This window comes from Rattus rattus, chromosome 9 (genome assembly GCF_011064425.1).
Source record: "Rattus rattus isolate New Zealand chromosome 9, Rrattus_CSIRO_v1, whole genome shotgun sequence".
NCBI lineage: Eukaryota > Metazoa > Chordata > Mammalia > Rodentia > Muridae > Rattus > Rattus rattus.
Genome location: NC_046162.1, coordinates 87,478,162 through 87,498,357, shown reverse-complemented (window position 1 = coordinate 87,498,357; position 20,196 = coordinate 87,478,162). Strand labels below are relative to the sequence as shown.

Below are 20,196 nucleotides of genomic sequence, written 5' to 3'. Positions count from 1 at the left end.
TTAGAACAAAGGGACTGACGACCTTGGTGCTCTGGGAATATAAATACCTGATGACTCAACCGTAGCTTTGCTTAGAAAAAACCAATAGAAAACCATAGAAAACCCCGTGGCTCCTCCCTGCCTCTTTTGAAAGGCTGAGAGGTTTTACTTCCTGGAAGGAAGGTGATTAAAGATGTCCACAGTTCTGGGATTTTCAGTCTACCACCAGAGCCCAGAGGGTGGCCATCAGTGGAACCCTTCAATGCAGCAAAGAACAGAGAACTCAAGTGAGCTTAGAGGTGAGCTCACAGCCAGGGCTGCAGTTAGAACTCTCCCAAGTGCCAACAACCAGCCTCGAAGACGTCCCCGGCCAGGACTTGTTGCAGACAACACTAGTTGTCATTCTCAAGTGACACTAGCCTGCCTCACCAAAGGAGCTGACTGCTGGCATGGGCGCTGGACTTCATGCAGCTGAGCAAGACAACCACAGAGCTCACAGGTACATGACCATTGAATTACAGCCCTACTCAAGTCCCTTCCCTAATGCCCTTTCTGCTGCTCACTTCCACTCCCCAGCCCCCAGCTCTGGGACCATATGGGGGTCATCAGTAGAACCCACCTCTCTCAGGAACCCTGGTTAGTTTCTGTCTCTACTAGGAATCTTGGCTCCTTGGAGTCTTGATAGCCCATTTTAACAAAGTGTTAACAAACTGACCCTGAAGGGCTTCAGCATCTGGCGAGCTGTTGGGGAGGGCAAATGCCTGTGTCTATTTGGGTGGAGGGAGGGCTTAAGAGTCCAGGGAGAGAGTTCAGGCTCTGCTTGGTCTGAGCCTGAACTATTGAGGCAGAGGGCAAGAGGATAGAAATGCAAGCCAGGCACTGGGTACTTTGAGCAGGTCTGTGCCGTGGTGTATCCCTGAAAAAAATGTGTCACACTGAAAAAATGTCATATGACAGATCTAGTGTAAGAGGTTTATTAGGGAGAGGAGAGTGAAAGGTGCCTCAGAGTTGAAACATGAAGGAGCGATAGGGGCAGACAGGCAGAGAGAGAGAGACATGCAGACAGAAAGAACTGGAGAGACACAGGAGCTAAGGCTGACAGGGGGCAGAGAGAGAAGAGAGGGCAGAGGAGGAGGAGAGGAGAGAGAAGAAGAGAGGGAGGAGAGGGAGAGGGAGAGGGAGAGGGAAGGGGGAGAGGGGGAGAGGGGAGAGGGGGGGGAGAGGGAGGGGAGGGAGAGGGAGAGGGAGAGGGAGAGGGAGAGGGAGATCTGTGGTGACTGGACACACCTGGCATACTTGGCAGGGTCAGGTAATGAAATAAGCAGCTTCTAGTCTCTCCTCACAGGAGGATGTGAGGACATCAGGCTTCTGCTGGTCTCCAGAGCCCCTTGAGGGAAGATGAGTAAATATGTCCAACAGGCAGGGAGGAACTAGGACTGTATTCAAGATGAAGAAACGAGGTAGGTGCACTAGAGCCCTGAAAAGCTTACAGTGTTCTCCCAAACCAACCGCAAAGCACTTTTTAGAGGAGTGCAAAGGCTCCACCCCTCCTTATTCTCTAAAAGGCAGCTCCTGCTCCTGCCTCTGTGCCTGCCTGACAAACCGCAGAGCCCACATCTGTATGCCATGCTCTTTTCCTCTGAGGACAGCTAACAAGGCACTTTAAATTCCAAACCAAAGTCTCAGAGAACTTTCTCCGGTCAGCACTCAGCACTAGAATTTCAGGGGAGTGGCAGCTGGGAGTCTGAATGGTAAAGCAGACCTAAAACCGCAGGGTGGTTGATGAGTTTACACGCCTGGGTTTATAGCTCGCCTGTTTGTTTCTGAAGGAACAAGTCTCAGATACATGCCTAAAAGACTCGCATTGTAAACGATCGACAACATGCGAGTGTAATGGCCAATATCCCAGGTTAGCCCGCAGCTCCTGTAAATGTGACTGCACTATAGGCCTGTGATTTCTGAATTTCCCGGGGCTGGGGGTGTCATGACCATTGCTCTTTTGTACTGTGGTGTAAGATGTGGTGCTGGCTGAGAACAGGGCCTGGCTCGGGGTGCTGGGAGGGAATAGGGAACAGATTGCTTAACAGAGCATGGAAGAGGGTGGGGTTGAAGCTTCTGACTGGGCAGAACTGAAAAGACTTCTGAAAGTTTGCTTTTGGTTGGTGGGTTTGAATAAGAAAAAGGAAGTGGGTAGCTTAACAGTGATGTATTCATGTGAGACTGGCTATTGCAGACATTTTAAATCCATTACCACGGTTTCTACTCTGCCTTGATCATTTAGTTCCTGGATAAAAAAACCACACAACTTTCATTATTTATAATAATAATAATATAATAATAATAACAGCACAAGAGCTGGTCAGATATCGACCCTCTATGCTATTATAATCTACTTTCCTATTGATAACCCCGAGTTATTACTTACTATGTTTCATTTGGGCTCCTCTTAAATCCAGTTGGCCAGCCCTCAGGGCCACATTTTTTATGAACTTATCTGTCCCATGGCGGCTTCTTCTTCACTTTCTTCCTTTCTTCCTGGTTCTTCTCTCAGGCCCCAAGCCCAGAAACTTTAGAACCACCTTTCTTGCTTCTGCCCAGCTATTGGCTGTTGTCTGTATTCACCAATCAGAAATAACTTGGCAAGGTCACATGACATACCTTGGGCCTATGCACACTCTCTTGTCTCTGGGGCACCCATATCTTGGGGAACCAATAGCATTAGAATACAAACGGCATCAGGCCAACCCATTACAACTGACAAGCAGTTAGTTGTGCTGGCTATGTTAATGTCAACCTGACACAAACTATAATCAATCTGCCTTTGTTTTTTTTTTAAAGATTGATTTTATATATATAAGTACAGTGTTGCTGTCTTCAGACACACCAGAAGAGGGCATCTGATCCCATTATAGCTGGTTGTAAGCCACCATGTGGTTGCTGAGAATTGAACTCAGGAAGAGCAGTCAATGCTCTTAACCGCTGAGCCATCTCTCCAGCCCAGAAAATGCCTTTGTAAGACTGGACTGTAGGCAAGCCTGTAGGACATTTTTTTAGTGATTAATGGAAGAGGGCCCAGCCCACTGTAGGTTGTGCCGTTCCCTGAGTTGGTGATCCTGGGTTCTGGAAGAAACCAGACTAAGCAAACCATAGGGAACAAGCCAGAAAGCAGCACTCTTTCATGGCCTCTGCATCAGCTCCTGCCTCTAGGTTCCTGCCCTGTTCCTGTTCTGACTTCCTTCAATGATGGAGCATGATGTGGAAGTGTAAGCCAGATTAACCCTTCCTTCCCCATCTTCTTTTTGGTCATGGTGTTTCATCATAGGAATAATAAGCATAACTGAGACAGCAAGTCAACTTGTGAAAGCAGAATTTAATTTGCTTTAGGGTTTTAGAGGGTTAGAGTCCATGGTGACAGAACAACTGAGAGCTCACATGTTGAATCAAAGAGAGAGTGCTAACTGGGAATGATTAAGTCTCTTCAAACATCAGAGATCATCTCCAGTGACATACCTTCTCCAACAAGGCCACACCTGCTGTATCTTTCCCAAACATTTCCAACAACTAGGGACAATTGTTCAAATATATGAGTCGATGGGGGCTATTCTCATGCAAAAGTCACTGACGTGAAACTATAGTTCATGCTTTAGCAATCCATGTGCTGGAAAAGTAGGTGGACACCAGCATCTATGGCTCTCAGTGGTGTTTCCAGGTGGAGACAGAGGCTTTCTCCTACGGGGTCAGTAGAGCAAACGGACTCACATCTGGGCGGGCAGCCTTCCTAAGATAGAAAAAGATATTGGGATTAAAGAATATTAATTACTTGTAATGTGCTAGAGTTTGGAGGACAGAGGTCCATGTCAGATGTCTTTGTATTGTTCTTCATCTTGTTTATAATCAATAATGATCATAAGTAATTTGAAACTGGGTTGGAGAGATAGCTCAGTGGTTAAGAGAACTGCTGCTCTCCTGGAGCACCGGGATTCACTTCCCAGCCCCAACATGGGGCTAACAACGACCTATAACTCCAGTTCTTGGGATATGATGCCCTCTTCTGGCCTCCAGGGTTACTGCATGCACATGGTACATATATGCAGGGAAAACACCAATAGACATAAAACAAGGTGTGTCTAAATCATTGTACAACTAAAGCCCATGGCACAGAAAGGGCCAACACAGATTCTACTGAGGGTTTATTGAGAGAAGACTGAATACAATATTAAGGGCCAGAAAATAGATGAGCAAAGATTAAAATGGGATTCAAAGTTTGAACAGGCTCAACTATACCTGTCACATTACATCTAAAAACTAGTAGCCATAAATGTTTTGCTAACAAGTGCGGAGTCCGTCAGAAAATAACCACTTCTCCCCCTGCCCACTGACTGAGCCCGTGGAGCGCGTGAGCTGAACTGTGCTGTTGGTCTCACGGTACAGAAGATGCCCTCTCCTGGTTAGCTCTCATTCTAACGGCTCTTGTCTGTTTTCCAGGAAGGGCACTGGGCAGCAAAATGCAAAAGCTGCTGGGAAAATGGGCATCAGCGTTGACCTGGAAGCTGAGTATGCTAAGCTGGGTCTAAATCTAGGAGCAATCACACTTGGAGAGGATAGGAGGAAAATGAAGAACTCTCACCTCAGGAAAAAGGAGAATGAGAACATCTCTCTGGCTGTGTGTGCTCTCCTGAATTCAGGAGGTGGAGCAATCAAGGTTAAAATCGAAAATGAAAATTATAGTCTCACTAGGGATGGCCTGGGACTAGATTTGGAAACCTCTCTTTGTAGATGTCTCCCGTTTGTCCAGTGGTACCTGGACTTCACTGAGAGCAAAGGCTACATTTATATCTACGTGAAAGCATGGAGTCAGGAAATCTTTGGGCTGCCGATTGGCACCCTGAGCACCAATTTGTACGTAAGGATCGTTTCATCCTCCGTACAAGTGAGCGCTGATGCTGCGCTACAATTTCTCCAGGACCTGGAGGAAACTGGAGGGAGACCCTGTGTCAGACCAGAGTTGCCTGCAAGGAAAGCCTGCCCTGGCGTGGAAGGAGAATGTCACCAGGAGGATGTGGCTGCTGCATTTTTTAACAAGACCGAATTTCAGTATGAGGAAACTTTCTTCTTTACCAGGTCCAGGTATGTTGAAGTTACATCACTTTCAGTGAAACGCCTGCGAAAACGCATCAGAGAGATCCTCCCTCGAACTGTTTCTGCATTCGCAAACACGGATGGGGGATATTTGTTCATTGGCTTGGATGGGAAAAAACAGCAAATTATTGGCTTTGAAGCAGAGAAGAGCGACCTTGTGCATCTAGAGAGTGAAATAGAAAAGTGCATCCGACAGCTGCCTGTCACTCACTTCTGTGAGGAGAAGGAGAAAATCAAGTACACGTGCAAATTCATGGAAGTGCACAAACCCGGAGCTGCGTGTTCATACGTGTGTGCGCTCCGAGTGGAGAGATTCTGCTGTGCAGTGTTCGCTGCAGAGCCGGATTCCTGGCACGTGGAGGACAGCTATGTGAAGAGGTTTGCGGCAGAGGAATGGGTTAGGCTCCAGATGGGTTCCAGGGAAGCTTGGAAAAGGTGACTAATAATCAGTTAGTGAAAAATAAAGATTTTTAAGTTCCCCCACTTGACTCTGCTGTGAGGACAAGTGCACCTCCCAAAAGAATAGCATCACATGTTTTGGTGAGGTAGCCTGGCTATAGCCACCACAAACCATCTGGCCTCGATAAGGCCTGACACAACAGTTCTGAGAAAAACAAGAACTAGGGTCAGCTTGCCCCAGAAGCAGGGTGGCCTAGAGATGAACTGAGGCCATGTAATTTTCCCTATAAATCCCTTCCCCTAATTGGGCTCGGGGTTGACTCCTCTGTCTCCTGTGTGAGATACGTGTCATCCCCAGAGCTCTGGTTTCTCAAATATACTTATTACATTAAGACCGGTGTCTCGTGAGTTCTTGGGGGTTGCGTCATCTTGAGATTTGAGTGGGGGTCTTCCCCACCTTGGTGGTCTTTCATTACAACCATCTGTAATGATATCTGATGCCCTCTTCTAACTATTTTCCAGCATCCACATGGTGATTCACAACCACCTAGAACCCCAGTTTATTTATTTTTTTTGGTTGTTTTTTTTTTTTTTTTTGGTTTTACATGGAGTGGTTTAATGAGAGAAGAAGGGTAGAAGAGGAGAGGAACAAAGGAGGCTGGCCATGGGCACGTGGGGGGAAGGGGGGGATGGGGAGAGAAGGGACAGGGACAAAGAGGACACCAGAAGAGGAGAGCAAGAGAGAGGATTAAGAGCAAACTGATGAGCTTCCAGGGACTAAGCCATTACCCAAAGACTATACATGGACTGACCCTGGGCTCCAACTTCATAGGTAGCAATGAATAGCCTAGTAAGAGCACCAGTGGAAGGGGAAGCCCTTGGTCCTGCTAAGACTGAACCCCCAGTGAACGTGATTGTTGGGGAGAGGGCGGTAATGGGGGGAGGATGGAGAAGGGAACACCCATAAAGAAGGGGATGGGGAGGGGTTAGGGGGATGTTGGCCTGGAAACCGGGAAAGGGAATAACAATTGAAATGTAAATAAGAAATACCCAAGTTAATAAAGATGAAAAAGAAAAAGAAAACATAACAAATAAATATACGATAAAACTAACAACAACAAAAAACCATAAAAGAGCAAACTGACACCTTCTTACTGCCACAGGCACTATACATCATAGTGGCAGTGTACTCACATATAATAATTAAAAAAACAAACAAACAAAAACCAAGCTTCTGCTTCAGCCTCTGCTTTTAGGTTCACGCCTTGTTTGCATTCCTCTCCTGACTTCCTCCCATGTTTGCCTACACTGTGAAAATGAGCCCCAAAGAATCCCTTCCCTCCCCATTTGCACTTTGGTCATGATGTTTCATCGCAGCAATAGAAGCCCTAAGTACGACACCTCTATGTGTGTGTGTGAATAGATTCCTCCTGCAGCCCACTAGCTGTGCTCTAGGTAGTGGAGGTGAGGAGGGTAGCATCACAGACAGGGTGGGTGAGGTCACTGACTGGACCTTGGGAAAGAAAATGCCATGTATAGAACCTAGCAATCAGAAGGGCATCTTTTGGGAGAGAAAGATGAAGAAGCAATTAATGATTGAATGTGACAACTACAACAGCACGCAACTATGGAAATGACAAAATGAAACCTATTATCCTTCATGCTAAAGATAAACATATCCTAAACACTGTAGCACAGGCCTCAAATCTCAACTGGGGAGGAGAAGGCAAGAGGTTCAAGTGTTTGAGACACTTGTGGACCTAGGAATTTACTTGATAACTCTGCTTAAAAAAAAAAAAATGAAGGGGCTGGAGAGATGCTCAGTGGTTAAGAGCACTGACTGCTCTTCCAGAGGTCCTGAGTTCAATTCCCAGCAACCACATGGTGGCTCATAACCATCTATCATGGAATCTGATTCCCTCTTCTGGTGTCTGAAGAGAGTAATGGTGTACTCACATACATAAAGTAAATAAATCTTAAGAAAAAATAAAAAAAAAAAACGAAGTAAGACAAAGAAGGGAAAAATACGTTAGAGAAATATAAAAGCAACAGTTTCGCAACCATTGAAAAAAGAGCTGCAACACTGATTCCCCTGTGTATACTTCTTGAGAAATGGTCTCAAGTCAGAACTTACTTTGTTAGCTGGTTTTTAGTGTTCTCTGAAGCAGGAAATTACTGTTGATGTTTTTTCCCCTTTGTAGTTGGAAGGGCAGCCAAGGGGGGAGGGATGTTCCGCTTTTCTTTTCTGAGAAATCGAAACCTAACCGTAAGAAATGGAAACTCAACAAGCAAGGGTGGGGACTCAGAAAGGAAGTCAAACCTGACCTTTGCCTGGACTTGAGTCACTCCTCCGGGTTCCTCATGAAGGTTTTCCTCAGTCCAGCTCAGGACTCCTGAACAGGTTTCTGGGTGTTTTCCTGATCAGGGTTTCAGAACCTTTCTCTGTTTTCAGGAGAGCAAATCCGAGGGACTTTTTAGTTCCCTGGGTAAATCCAGATTATTTGGAGAGATTACAGCATACACTCTCAATAGGAAGGCGGGTCAGAAAAGAGACCCAAGAACTGAGAGGTGAAAACCTGCCCTGTGACTATAGAGGCTCCCAGCCACACCTGTGCTTGCATGAGCCTGAGGGGGACACATTGTCTCCATCTTTTCACTAACTGGAATAGAAGATTAGTTCTAATGGGTGGGGGCGTTTATCAGTCCTGCCAATACACATTGCTGTGACTTTTCCTAAATGTGAATAAACTTATTTTCTTCCCGGACAGGCTCTGAACACAATCCAGAGAATTAACTGCACCCCAATCTAGCTTGGTGAACTGAAGACATTATTGGGGTTAGTTACAGGACTGTGACTCACACCAAGGCAACTTATTATCGAAAGTGAAGGGTAGTGTGGGTAATGGTTGAGGGAAGCAGAATCCTGGGGGTCCCGACCCACCCTGCAGGGGATGTCCCCCAGAGAATCTCCTTCTCCCTTTACCAAAAACCTTAGTAGTTTTGAATCAGTTAGTGGGGAGTCCTTATCTTTTGGAGAGTCATGATAGCTGAATATCTTGTGGGTTGTTTGTATTTCATTTGATTGCTTTCTTTTCTTTTCTTTTCTTTTTTAACTTTCTATTGATTCTTTGTGAGTTCCAAATCATGTAACCCAATTCTGCTCATCTCCCTGTCCCCTCATATTGAAAGGATGGCATAAAGCCCATTTGTCCCCTTTTTAGGATCAGGCCTTACTTCAAAAGGGAAGTCACCAGATCCAGGAACTAGGCCATAAGTCATCAGTTCCAGGAACAGACCATAAATTTCAGAAATAAGGTCATAAAACCTCCATGCCAAAGAACAGCATGGAGATAACCACAAGGAAGGGAAAATATCTTAGGATGGGCCATCTGTGCTGGACACCCTTATCTCATCCTGACATAAGGAATGCAGACCCCTGACCACCTGGCACAAGCCAATCAGAAGCTGACTTATATCACCTCCTCAGCACTCACCAATGAAATTTTAGATAAACTAACACTCTCTAAATATAGAACTAACATAGTAGCCAATCAAAATTGTACTAATGCTTCAATTGCCGCTGCTTTGGCTCCTACTAATCACATTAGAGATTGCCCAATCCTTCTAGAAAATTCCCCTAGCCCTGCTTAAAAAGGGGCCTGCAAGCTCCTTGTGGCCACCACTTTTACAAATGGTTGCTCCTGGACACTGGTTGTTTCTGCAGAATAAACTCTGTCTTTGCATATTCGAGTCTGGGCTCTTCTTTTAATGATTTTTGGACCATTACAATATCCGGCCCTCACCCTTCAACCTCCCTCCACCAAATAAAACAGAGAGAGGGGGGGGGAGAATAGAGAAGAGAGAAGAGAGAAGATAATAACATCTTGTGGAAGCTATGGTAAGTCATGGTGTGTCCCACACTATACCCCTCTGTCCACACATCTTCACCTACAAAGGTTTATAGCACCCTCCCTGGCCACCCAATGCCACCAATGGCAGGTGGCAGGAGGCAGGTTGAGCTCTCCTGTTCTAATGCCCTTGGGGCCAGGTCATCTACACTCTCACCTCCAAAGCAAGTGCCCTTGTGCTGCCCAGTCAAGATATGGGGACAACTCTGCCAAGTGCTGCAGCCTGTGTTGGGACAGTTGCTCCTCTGTGATACCCTCAGGGATGGCTCACTCACGCCTTTGCCACCAGAGCCAGCTCCACTGTGTTGCCTAGTGCTACAATCAATGAGGGGGTTGGACTAGCGCTCTCAGTCTCATGACCATGACCACAGGGTCAGTTCTCCTGGCTACTGCATGTGGCAAGGGGGTGGGGGGAATCACTCCTGTACCCACAGCACCTCACAGCAGATGTGTAGATCAGCTTTCTTCACTCCGTTCTCAAGGCTGGCTTATCTGCTCCCCCTCTCCCAGGGCCAGCACCTCTCTATTGGCTGGGCAAGGTTCAGGGCTCCATGTCCTGAGTGCTGCAACCTGTGATGCACAGGGTCAGCTCACCAGCTCTCATGACCCTGGGGCCTACCCAGACATCTGCAGGTGGCAAAGGAGTGGGGGTAGGCTGTAGGAGTAGGGGAGGGGGTGGAACTGTACCCACACCACCTCATGAAAGAGGAGTGGTGTGGCCAGTTTTCCTGTTGCAGCTGGCTCACCTGTACTTCCCTCTGCCCCTCCAACCAAGGCCAGTTCCTCTGTGCTGCCCAGATAAGGCATAGGACCCTTCTACCGAGTGCTGTAGCTGGTGAGGTCCCAGTTTACCTGTTCTTGAGAACCTAGGGCCAGCTCTCCTGACTACCTCAGGTGGTAAGCATAGCTCCCCACCCCCACTCCCACCCCCACTCCTACCCAGGCCAGCTCTTAGTAGAGGAATGGCAGGGTCAACTCTTCCTTGATGATGCCTTTGGGCTAGCTCACCTGTGCCACCACCACCAGGGTCAGTTCTGCTGTCCTGTCCAGGTGAGGTGCAGGGCTCTACTCTCCCTAGTGATACAGCTGGTGGTGAGCAGGGCTAGCTGTCCTGAGCTCTTGTCCCTGTGGGCAGCTTATCCAGTTTCCAGAGGTGACAAGGTGTGTGGGGCATCTGTGCCTGTGCTATCCCATGGCAGACAGTGGCGGGGTCAGCTCTCCCACACTCATGCTCTCGGGACCAGCTCACCCACACCTCTGCCACTAGGGCCAGCTCCACTGTGCTGCCTGGTTGTTGTGCAGGGCCTGCTTGCCTGAGGGCTGGCCCCTGTGAGAGATGCAGCCCGTTCTCTGGAGCACCAGAGCCAGTGAGGGGCAGGGCCAGTTAGGCACAGCACCTGGGTATTCAGGTGGTCGGAGACCCAACCAGGGACATCACAGTGTTCTCTGGTGGTAACATGAACCACAAACTCTGCCTCGCCAGGGATTTATTCATGGCCCTCAGCCATAGCTTGGACCTCACCGTGGCCCCAGGTGGCGGGGATGGCCACTCACAAAAGGTTACTCCTCTCACCCTCCAGTCTCCAGTTCCATCTCTCTTCATAATGCTCAAGCTTCTCCTCCTCTCTTTCATTCCCATCTGACCATCACACACTTGCACACTGAGGTGGCTCCTGCACAGGCTGGCCTCATGAGTGGCAGGCTCTGGGTGACACCCTCCATCCCTGCTGCCTGGCATGGTAGAAAGCTGGTGTCTATGTGTTTGCGTCCTGCACTGGAGGGCAGGTCTGTGAGTGGCATCGCTATCTGTAGATATCTATCTGTCTTCCTCCTCCCGGGCTGTGCTGCCAGTTTCGATTTGATCTGATTTGAGTTTAGTTTAGTTTAATGACTCCTAGGCATGAGCCATCTATGGCCGCCAAGCCAGACAGCAAGCTAGGATAAACAAAGCACTGCCAACTGCTCTGCTCCAATTGATGTTAGAGCAACACCCACAAGGCATGAGTGCCCATTACCAGTTACACAGACTACGACACTGTCTTCTGACCTCCGCAGTCACCATGCATACAAGCGACATTGTGTGCAAGGAAACTCATACACGTGTAATAATGAATCTAAATAGTTTTAAACCGAGTACAGCAGGGCTCGATGGTACTAGATGGTACTAGGAGTGCAATAGGTGCCACTAAAACGAAGAGCTTACATGAGGTGGCCCCCATAAGCCTTATCTACATCCAAGACCTTGTCTTAAACAAGCAAACAGAATACCAAAGTGTTTGCTGAGAGTGTAACTTGGATGGCCTAGGTTTCAACCCTATTCAAGAATCCAGCCCCACCAAAGCCAGCCAATGTCTATTTGATGTTTATAGCTTAGTTCTACTTATTGCTCTCTGACTTATTGCAGACATTTCTGGTTGCTGTGACAACACCCCTGAGGGTGGAGTCTGTCATGGAAGGTGTGGAGTGGTATTGAGAGGGCCTCTAGTTATGAGGACTGGAGTGTGGGAGTGACTGTTCACACTGTGTCTAATTCAGGAGGCAGAGGGTGGTCAGTGCTGGTTTTTATTCAACCCAGGACCCCAGGCCAAGGGATGAAGCATGCATATCAGGGTGGGCCTGTCCTTCTCAGCTAAACTTTTTGGAAACAGTCTCCCTGACAAAACTAGGTCTGTTTCTTGGAAAACTCTAAGTGCAACCAGGTTGACAATGAAGGTTAAATATACCCACAATTTTAAGTCATTCTTGGACTATCGTGTCCCTGCTTTGTTTTCGTAGACTGGTGGGACAGTGTTATGAACTGAGTGTGTCAGCTTCACCTGCAGGGTTCCACCCTGACATTCAGACATCCAGGCACTGGGGTGGGGCCCTGATAGGCAGGACAGAGGCTGATGACCTCTGACCAGCACCTCTTTTTTACTGTTCTGGAGGCCAGAGCTGATGGCTTCTGGAAATTGACTCCTGTTGATAGCAGTAGTGGATTAGGGCAAAGGAACTTAATCCTTTGGGCTCTTTACTCTTTATCTCAGGGGTCTCTCACTGGCTGAGCAGAGGCTCAGTGCTCATTAACTCGTTATGAGCAAGAGAGAAAGAAAAAGGATAAAGAGTAAGTCATTCTTACACACATACACACTCCACCCAGTCCAACCATCAGATTCATCAACTTCACAAACGCACATCCATACTTCGCTACATACACACATACCTTCATACATAGGTACATACATAGAGATATATAGACATTATGTAAGGTGCATATTGTACACACATATATACAAATATACATGCACACCCATTTATACATACTTACACATTTGGTGGATGGAACAGAGCCCCAACAGCCACACTTAATTTTATTTTTCAGCCTTCTTATACCATCTTAGACAAAATGTCTTAATAAAGTTACCTCACAGATAAAGAGTTACACAGAAGGGAGTTACAGAAAGATATAGGTAGTAAATTTAAAGCAGTGTTCATTCTGTAAGTTCATTATAAGTTCAAAGCCACAGTTTCACATGGCCTCACTCTATCATAGTGCACACCTGTGGCATCATCCTTGGACCTGACCTAGAAAGAATGTTTTCCCTTGATGACAAATCTGCCCCAAGCTTATTTCTCTTCTTAGTGCATTTATGAAGCTCATTGTATTCCTTATAATGCAGCCTTTACTTACTATTCCATGAGGAGGGGGCACATGCTATTCTAGATTCTATTCTTGATTTATTATATCTCTGGAAAACCACTGAAAACCATCTGGTTAAACTTTCTTCCTAAAAATCATTTCAATCAAATCAGGAATTTTATAAAGTCATTAATTCATCAAAACATCATTATAATATGAAATTACACCTTCACACTGATCTACAGGAAAATAGCCCAATAAAGTGAACTGATACCCAGGAATCATTAGGCTATGTAAAAGTGGCAGAAAAGGCATATCAGCAGCAAGAAAAAAATCCTGGAAGAAGTCTCTGGGGTCCATGCCTCTCAGAGCACAATCATCACAGCTGTGCAAAACGGTGGGTCATCTTCAGAAAACTCACTTGCTTGCCATAACTTTTCCTACATGGCTTGTGTCATTCACCCACTATATTCATATATTGAAACCCCAGTTTGGAAGTGAGGAATGTTCAACAAAGCCAGAGAGTGAAACATCACATGGACTAAAGTCCTTATAAGATGGCATGTTGGACCAGTTGCTTCCTATGTCCCTGTGTGCAAAGGTTCATGGGAGCCCACAGTGATTGACAGCCAGGTCAAGTGGACTCCGAATGAACCCTGCTCAGCTTGAGTCTTGGTCTTGGACTCCCTATGTGAGATCTAAGGCTAGAACACTCTGATTATTCTTCTAACTAAACATGCCACCTGACACTTTGCTATGTCAATCAAGACTCAGGGGTAGCTCAGTGGTAAAAGGCATGTTAGCATGTACTAGCCCCTATTTAGCCTCTAGAACTAAAAATTAAAAACTCTGAAGTTTTTTTCATCTATATTAATTTGGGTATTTCTTATTTACATTTCAAATGCTATTCCCTTTCCCTGTTTCTGGGCCAATATTGCCCTAACACCTTCCCCTCCCCTTCTCTATGGGTGTTCCCCTTCTCATCCTCCCCCAATTACCGCCCTCCCCACAACAATCACGTTCACTGGGGGTTCAGTCTTGGCAGGACCAAGGGCTTCCCCTTCTACTGGTGCTCTTACTAGGTTATTCATTGCTACTTATGAGGTTGGAGCCCAGGGTCAGTCCATGTATAGTCTTTGGTAGTGGCATAGTCCCTGGAAGCTCTGGTTGGTTGGCATTGTTGTTCGTATGGGGTGTCAAGCCCCTTTAAGCTCTTTCACTCCTTTCTAAGATTCCTTCAAAGGGGGTCCTGTTCTCATTTCAGTGGTTTAATGATGGCATTCGCCTAGGTATTTGTTGTATTCTGGCTGTGTCTCTCAGGAGAGATCTACATCTGGTTCCTGTCAGCCTGCACTTCTTTGCTTCATCCATCTTGTCTAGTTTGGTGGCTGTATATCTATGGGCCACAGGTGGGGCAGGTTCTGAATGGGTGTTCCTTCTGCCTCTGTTCTAAACTTTACCTCCCTATTCCCTCCCAAGGGTATTCTTGTTCCCCTTTTAAAGAAGTAGTGAAGAATTTGCATTTTGGTCATCCTTCTTGAGTTTCATGTGTTCTGTGCATCTAGGGTAATTCAAGCATTTGGGCTAATATCCACTTATCAATGAATGCATACCATGTGTGTTTTTCTGTGATTGGGTTACCTCACTCAGGATGATATTTTCCAGTTCCATCCATTTGCCTATGAATTTCATAAAGTCATTGTTTTTGATAGCTGAGTAATATTCCATTATGTAGATGTACCACATTTTCTGTATCCATTCCTCTGTTGAAGGGCATCTGGGTTCTTTCCAGCTTCTGGTTATTATAAATAAGGCTGCTATGAACATAGTGGAGCAGGTGTCTTTGTTATATGTTGGGGCATCTTTTGGGTATATGCCCAAGAGAGGTATAGCTGGGTCCTCAGGTAGTTCAATGTCCAATTTTCTGAGGAACCTCCAGACTGATTTCCAGAATGGTTGTACCAGTCTGCAATCCCACCAACAATGGAGGAGTGTTCCTCTTTCTCCACATCCTCGCCTGCATTTGTTGTCACTTGAGTTTTTAATCTTAGCCATTCTCACTGGTGTGAGGTGAAATTTCAGGGTTGTTTTGATTTGCATTTCCCTTATGACTAAAGATATAGAACATTTCTTTAGGTGTTTCTCAGTCATTCAGCATTCCTTAGCCGTGAATTCTTTGTTTAGCTCTGAACCCAATTTTTTAATAGGGTTATTTGTCTCCCTGCAGTCTAACTTGTTGAGTTCTTTGTATATTTTGGATATTAGCCCTCTATTTGTTGTAGGATTGGTAAAGATCTTTTCCCAATCTGTTGGTTGTCGTTTGTCCTAACAACAGTGTCCTTTGCCTTACAGAAGCTTTGCAGTTTTATGAGATCCCATTTGTCGATTCTTAATCTTAGAGCATAAGCCATTGGTGTTTTGTTCAGGAAATTTTCTCCAGTGCCCATGTGTTCGAGATGCTTCCCCACTTTTTCTTCTAATAGTTTGAGTGTATCTGGTTTGACATAGAGGTCCTTGATCCACTTGGACTTAAGCTTTGTACAGGGTGAAAAGCATGGATCGATCTGCATTCTTCTACATGCTGATCTCCAGTTGAACCAGCACCATTTGCTGAAAATGCTATCTTTTTTCCATTTGATGGTTTTGGCTCCTTTGTCAAAAATCAAGTGCCCATAGGTGTGTGGGTTCATTTCTGGGTCTTCAATTCTGTTCCATTGGTCTATCTGTCTGTCTCTGTACCAATACCATGCAGTTTTTAATCACTATTGCTCTGTAATACTGCTTGAGTTCAGGGATAGTGATTCCCTGGAAGTTCTTTTATTGTTGAGGATAGTTTTAGCTATCCTGGTTTTTTGTTATTCCAGATGAATTTGCAAATTGTTCTGTCTAACTCTCTGAAGAATTGGATTGGTATTTTGATGGGGATTGCATTGAATCTGTAGATCGCTTTTGGTAAAATGGCCATTTTTACTATATTAATCCTGCCAATCCATGAGCATGGGAGATCTTTCCATCTTCTGAGGTCTTCTTCAATTTCTTTCTTCAGAGGCTTGAAGTTCTTATCATACAGATCTTTCACTTGCTTGGTTAAGGTCACACCGAGGTATGTTATATTATTTGGGACTATTATGAAGGGTGTTGTTTCCCTAATTTCTTTCTCAGCTTGTTTCTCTTTTGTGTAGAGGAAGGTTACTGATTTATTTGAGTTAATTTTATACCCAGCCACTTTGCTGAAGGTGTTTATCAGGTTTAGTAATTCTCTGGTGGAACTTTTGGGATCACTTAAATATACTATCATGTGCTCGCTTCGGCAGCACATATATTAAATATACTATCATATCATCTGCAAATAGTGATATTTTGACTTCTTCTTTTCCAATCTGTATCCCTTTGATCTCCTTTTGTTTTCTGATTGCTCTGGTTAGAACATCAAGAACTTTATTGAGTAAGTAGGGAGAGAGTGGGCAGCCTTGTCTAGTCCCTGATTTTAGTGGGATTGCTTCAAGTTTCTCTCCATTTAGTTTAATGTTAGCTACTGGTTTGCTGTATATGGCTTTTACTATGTTTAGGTATGGGCCTTGAATTCCTATTCTTTCCAGGACTTTTATCATGAAGGGGTGTTGGATTTTGTCAAATGCTTTCTCAGCATCTAATGAAATGATCATGTGGTTTTGTTCTTTCAGTTTGTTTATATAGTGGATTATGTTGATGGTTTTCCATATATTAAACCATCCCTGCATGCCTGGGATGACGCCTACTTGATCATGGTGGATGATTGTTTTGATGTGCTCTTGGATTCGGTTTGCCAGAATTTTATTGAGTATTTTTGCATCAATATTCATAAGAGAAATTGGTCTGAAGTTCTCTTTCTTTGTTGGGTCTTTGTGTGGTTTAGGTATAAGAGTAATTGTGGCTTCATAGAAGGAATTCCGTAGTGCTCCATCTGTTTCAATTTTGTGGAATAGTTTGGATAGTATTGGTATGAGGTCTTCTATGAAGGTCTGATAGAATTCTGCACTGAACCTGTCTGGACCTGGGATCTTTTTGATTGGGAGACCTTTAACGACTGCTTCTATTTCTTTAGGAGTTATGGGGTTGTTTAAATGGTTTATCTGTTCCTGATTTACCTTTGGTACCTGGTATCTGTCTAGGAAATTGTCCATTTCCTGCAGATTTTCAAGTTTTGTTGAATATAGGCTTTTGTAGTAGGATCTGATGGTTTTTTGAATTTCCTCTGATTCCATAGTTATGTCTCCCTTTTCATTTCTGATTTTGGTAATTTGGACACACTCTCTGTGTCCTCTCGTTAGTCTGGCTAAGGGTTTAACTATCTTGTTGATTTTCTCAAAGAACCAACTTTTGGTTCTGTTGATTCTTTCTATGGTCCTTTTTTTTGTTTCTACTTGGTTGATTTCAGCTCTGAGTTTGATTATTTCCTGCCTTCTACTCCTCCTGGGTGTATTTGCTTCTTTTTGTTCTAGAACTTTTAGGTGTCCTGTCAAGCTGCTGACATATGCTCTTTCCTGTTTCTTTCTGCAGACACTCAGAGCTAAGAGTTTTCCTCTTAGCACAGCTTTTATTGTGTCCCATAAGTTTGGGTATGTTGTATGTCCATTTTCATTAAATTCTAAAAAGTTTTTAATTTCTTTCTTTATTTCTTCCTTGACGAGGTTATCATTGAGTAGAGCATTGTTCAATTTTCATGTATATGTGGGCATTCTTCCCTTATTATTGTTGAAGACCAGCTTTAGCCTGTGGTGGTCCGATAGAACGCATGGGATTATTTCTATCTTTCTGTATCTATTGAGGCCTATTTTATGACCAATTATATGGTCAGTTTTGGAGAAAGTACCATGAGATGGTGAGAAGAAGGTATATCCTTTAGTTTTAGGATAGAATGTTCTATAAATATCTGTTAAGTCCATTTGGTTCATGACTTCTCTTAGTCTGTCTATGTCTCTGTTTAACTTCTGTTTCCATGATCTGTCCATTGATGAGATGTTGAAATCTCCTACTATTATTGTGTGAGGTGCAATGGTGCTTTGAGCTTTAGTAAGGTTTCTTTTATGTATGTAGGTGCCCTTGTATTTGGAGCATAGATATTTAGGATTGAGGGTTCATCTTGGTGGATTTTTCTTTTGATGAATATGAAGTGTCCTTCCTTATCTTTTTTGATGACTTTAGTTGAAAATCGATTTTATTGGATATTAGAATCACTAGTCCAGCTTGCTTCTTCAGACCATTTGCTTGGAAAGTTGTTTTCCAGCCTTTCACTCTGAGGTAGTGTCTGTCTTTGTCTCTGAGGTGTGTTTCCTGTAGGCAGCAGAATGCAGGTCCTCATTGCATATCTAGTTTGTTAATCTATGTCTTTTTATTGGGGAGTTGAGTCCATTGATGTTGAGAGATATTAAGGAATAGTGATTGTTGCTTCCTGTTATATTCATATTTGGATGTGAGATTATGTTTGTGTCCTTTTCTTCTCTTTGTTTTGTTGCCAAGACGATTAGTTTCTTGCTTTTTCTAGGGTGTAGCTTGCCTCCTTATGTTGGGCTTTACCATTTATTATCCTTTGTAGGGCTGGATTTGTAGAAAGATATTGTGTAAATTTGGTTTTGTCAAGGAATATCTGTGTTAATTGAGAGTTTTGCTGGATACAGTAACCTGGGCTGGCATTTGTGTTCTCTTAGGATCTGTATGACATCTGTCCAGGATCTTCTGGTTTTCATAGTCTCTGGTGAGAAGTCTGGTGTGATTCTGATAGGTCTGCCTTTATATGTTACTTGACCTTTTTCCCTTACTGCTTTTAATATTCTTTCTTTGTTTTGTGCATTTGGTGTTTTGACTATTATGGGACAGGAGGAGTTTCTTTTCTGGTCCAATCTATTTGGAGTTCTGTAGGCTTCTTGTATGTTTATGGGTATCTCTTTCTTTAGGTTAGGGAAGTTTTTTCTATGATTTTGTTGATGTTATTTACTGGTCATTTGAGCTGGGAGTCTTCACTCTCTTCTATACCTATTATCCTTAGGTTTGATCTTCTCATTGAGTCCTGGATTTCCTGTATGTTTTGGACCAGTAGCTTTTTCCGTTTTACATTATCTTTGACTGTTTTGTCGATGATTTCTATGGAATCTTCTGCTCCTGAGATTCTCTCTTCTATCTCTTGTATTCTGTTGGTGATGCTTGTATCTACGGCTCCTTGTCTCTTCCTTGGTTTTCCATATCCAGGGTTGTCTCCCTTTGTGCTTTCTTTATTGCTTTATTTCCATTTTTAATTTCTTCACCTGTTTGATTGTGTTTTCCTGGAATTCTCTCAGGGATTTTTGTGATTCCTCTCTATTGGCTTCTACTTGTTTATTTATGTTTTCCTGTGTTTCTCTAAGGGAGTTCTTCATGTCTTTCTTGAAGTCCTCCATCATCATGATCAAATGTGATTTTAAATCTAGATCTTGCTTTTCTGGTGTGTTTGGATATTCAGTGTTTGCTTTGGTGGGAGAATTGGGCTCTGATGATGCCATGTAGTCTTGGTTTCTGTTACTTGGGTTCCTGCGCTTGCCTCTCACCATCAGGTTGTCTCTGGTGTTATCTTGTTCTGCTATTTCTGACAGTGGCTAGACCGTCCTATAGGCCTGTGTGTCAGGCGTGCTGTAGACTTGTTTTCCTGTTTTCTTTCAGCCAGTTCTGAGAACAGAGTGTTCTGCTTTCAGGCGTGTAGTCTTTCCTGTCTACTGGTCTTCAGCTGTTCCTGAGGGCGTGTGTCTTAAGTCCACCAGGCAGGTCGCTTGGAGCAGAAAAGTTCATCTTACCTCTGGTCCCATGGCTGAAGTTGCTCCTGGGGGGCTGCTTTTGAGCTCTCTGTGAAGGTGGCAACCAGGAGGGCCTGCACCACTTTTTCCCAGGGCCCCGGTACACCAGGGTCCCAGATGGCATTAGGTGTTTTCCTCTGGAGTCAGAAATGTGGGCAGAGTGTAGTCTCTTCTGGCTTCCCAGTGTGTCTGCCCCTATGAAGGTTTAGCTCTCCCTCCCACGGGATTTGGATGCAGGGAGCTTTTGACTGGGTCCCTTCAGGTCTGGGCGGTGTCTGGACCGCAGGGGACCTGCTGCTTGAGTGCCCTGAAGATTTTTTATTAAATGCATTTACGTGGTGTGTGTGTG

At 44.6% G+C, this 20,196-nt stretch overlaps 1 protein-coding gene across 2 annotated transcripts; it reads left to right on the top strand.

Annotated features, from left to right (window-relative positions):
• Nucleotides 1-149: 149 nt before the first annotated feature.
• On the top strand, nucleotides 150-5,911 carry LOC116908543 (schlafen family member 12-like). Of its 2 annotated transcripts, none has more exons than XM_032911743.1 (2): nucleotides 150-478; nucleotides 4,465-5,911. In XM_032911743.1, the coding sequence occupies exons 1-2, from the start codon at nucleotides 429-431 to the stop codon at nucleotides 5,555-5,557; spliced, it is 1,143 nt and encodes a 380-aa protein (XP_032767634.1). In that variant the 5' UTR covers nucleotides 150-428; the 3' UTR covers nucleotides 5,558-5,911. The 2 variants fall into 2 exon arrangements, with proteins under 2 accessions (XP_032767634.1, XP_032767635.1); XM_032911744.1 differs by lacking the exon at nucleotides 150-478 and adding an exon at nucleotides 1,278-1,439.
• The last annotated feature ends 14,285 nt before the right edge of the window (nucleotides 5,912-20,196 follow it).

Excerpts from the sequence above, each read along its gene's own strand:
- LOC116908543 (XM_032911743.1), top strand. The coding sequence starts at position 429 with ATGGGCGCTGGACTTCATGCAGCTGAGCAAGACAACCACAGAGCTCAC. Across the intron at positions 479-4,464 it reads GACAACCACAGAGCTCACAG|GAAGGGCACTGGGCAGCAAA; the intron begins GTACATGACCAT and ends TCTGTTTTCCAG.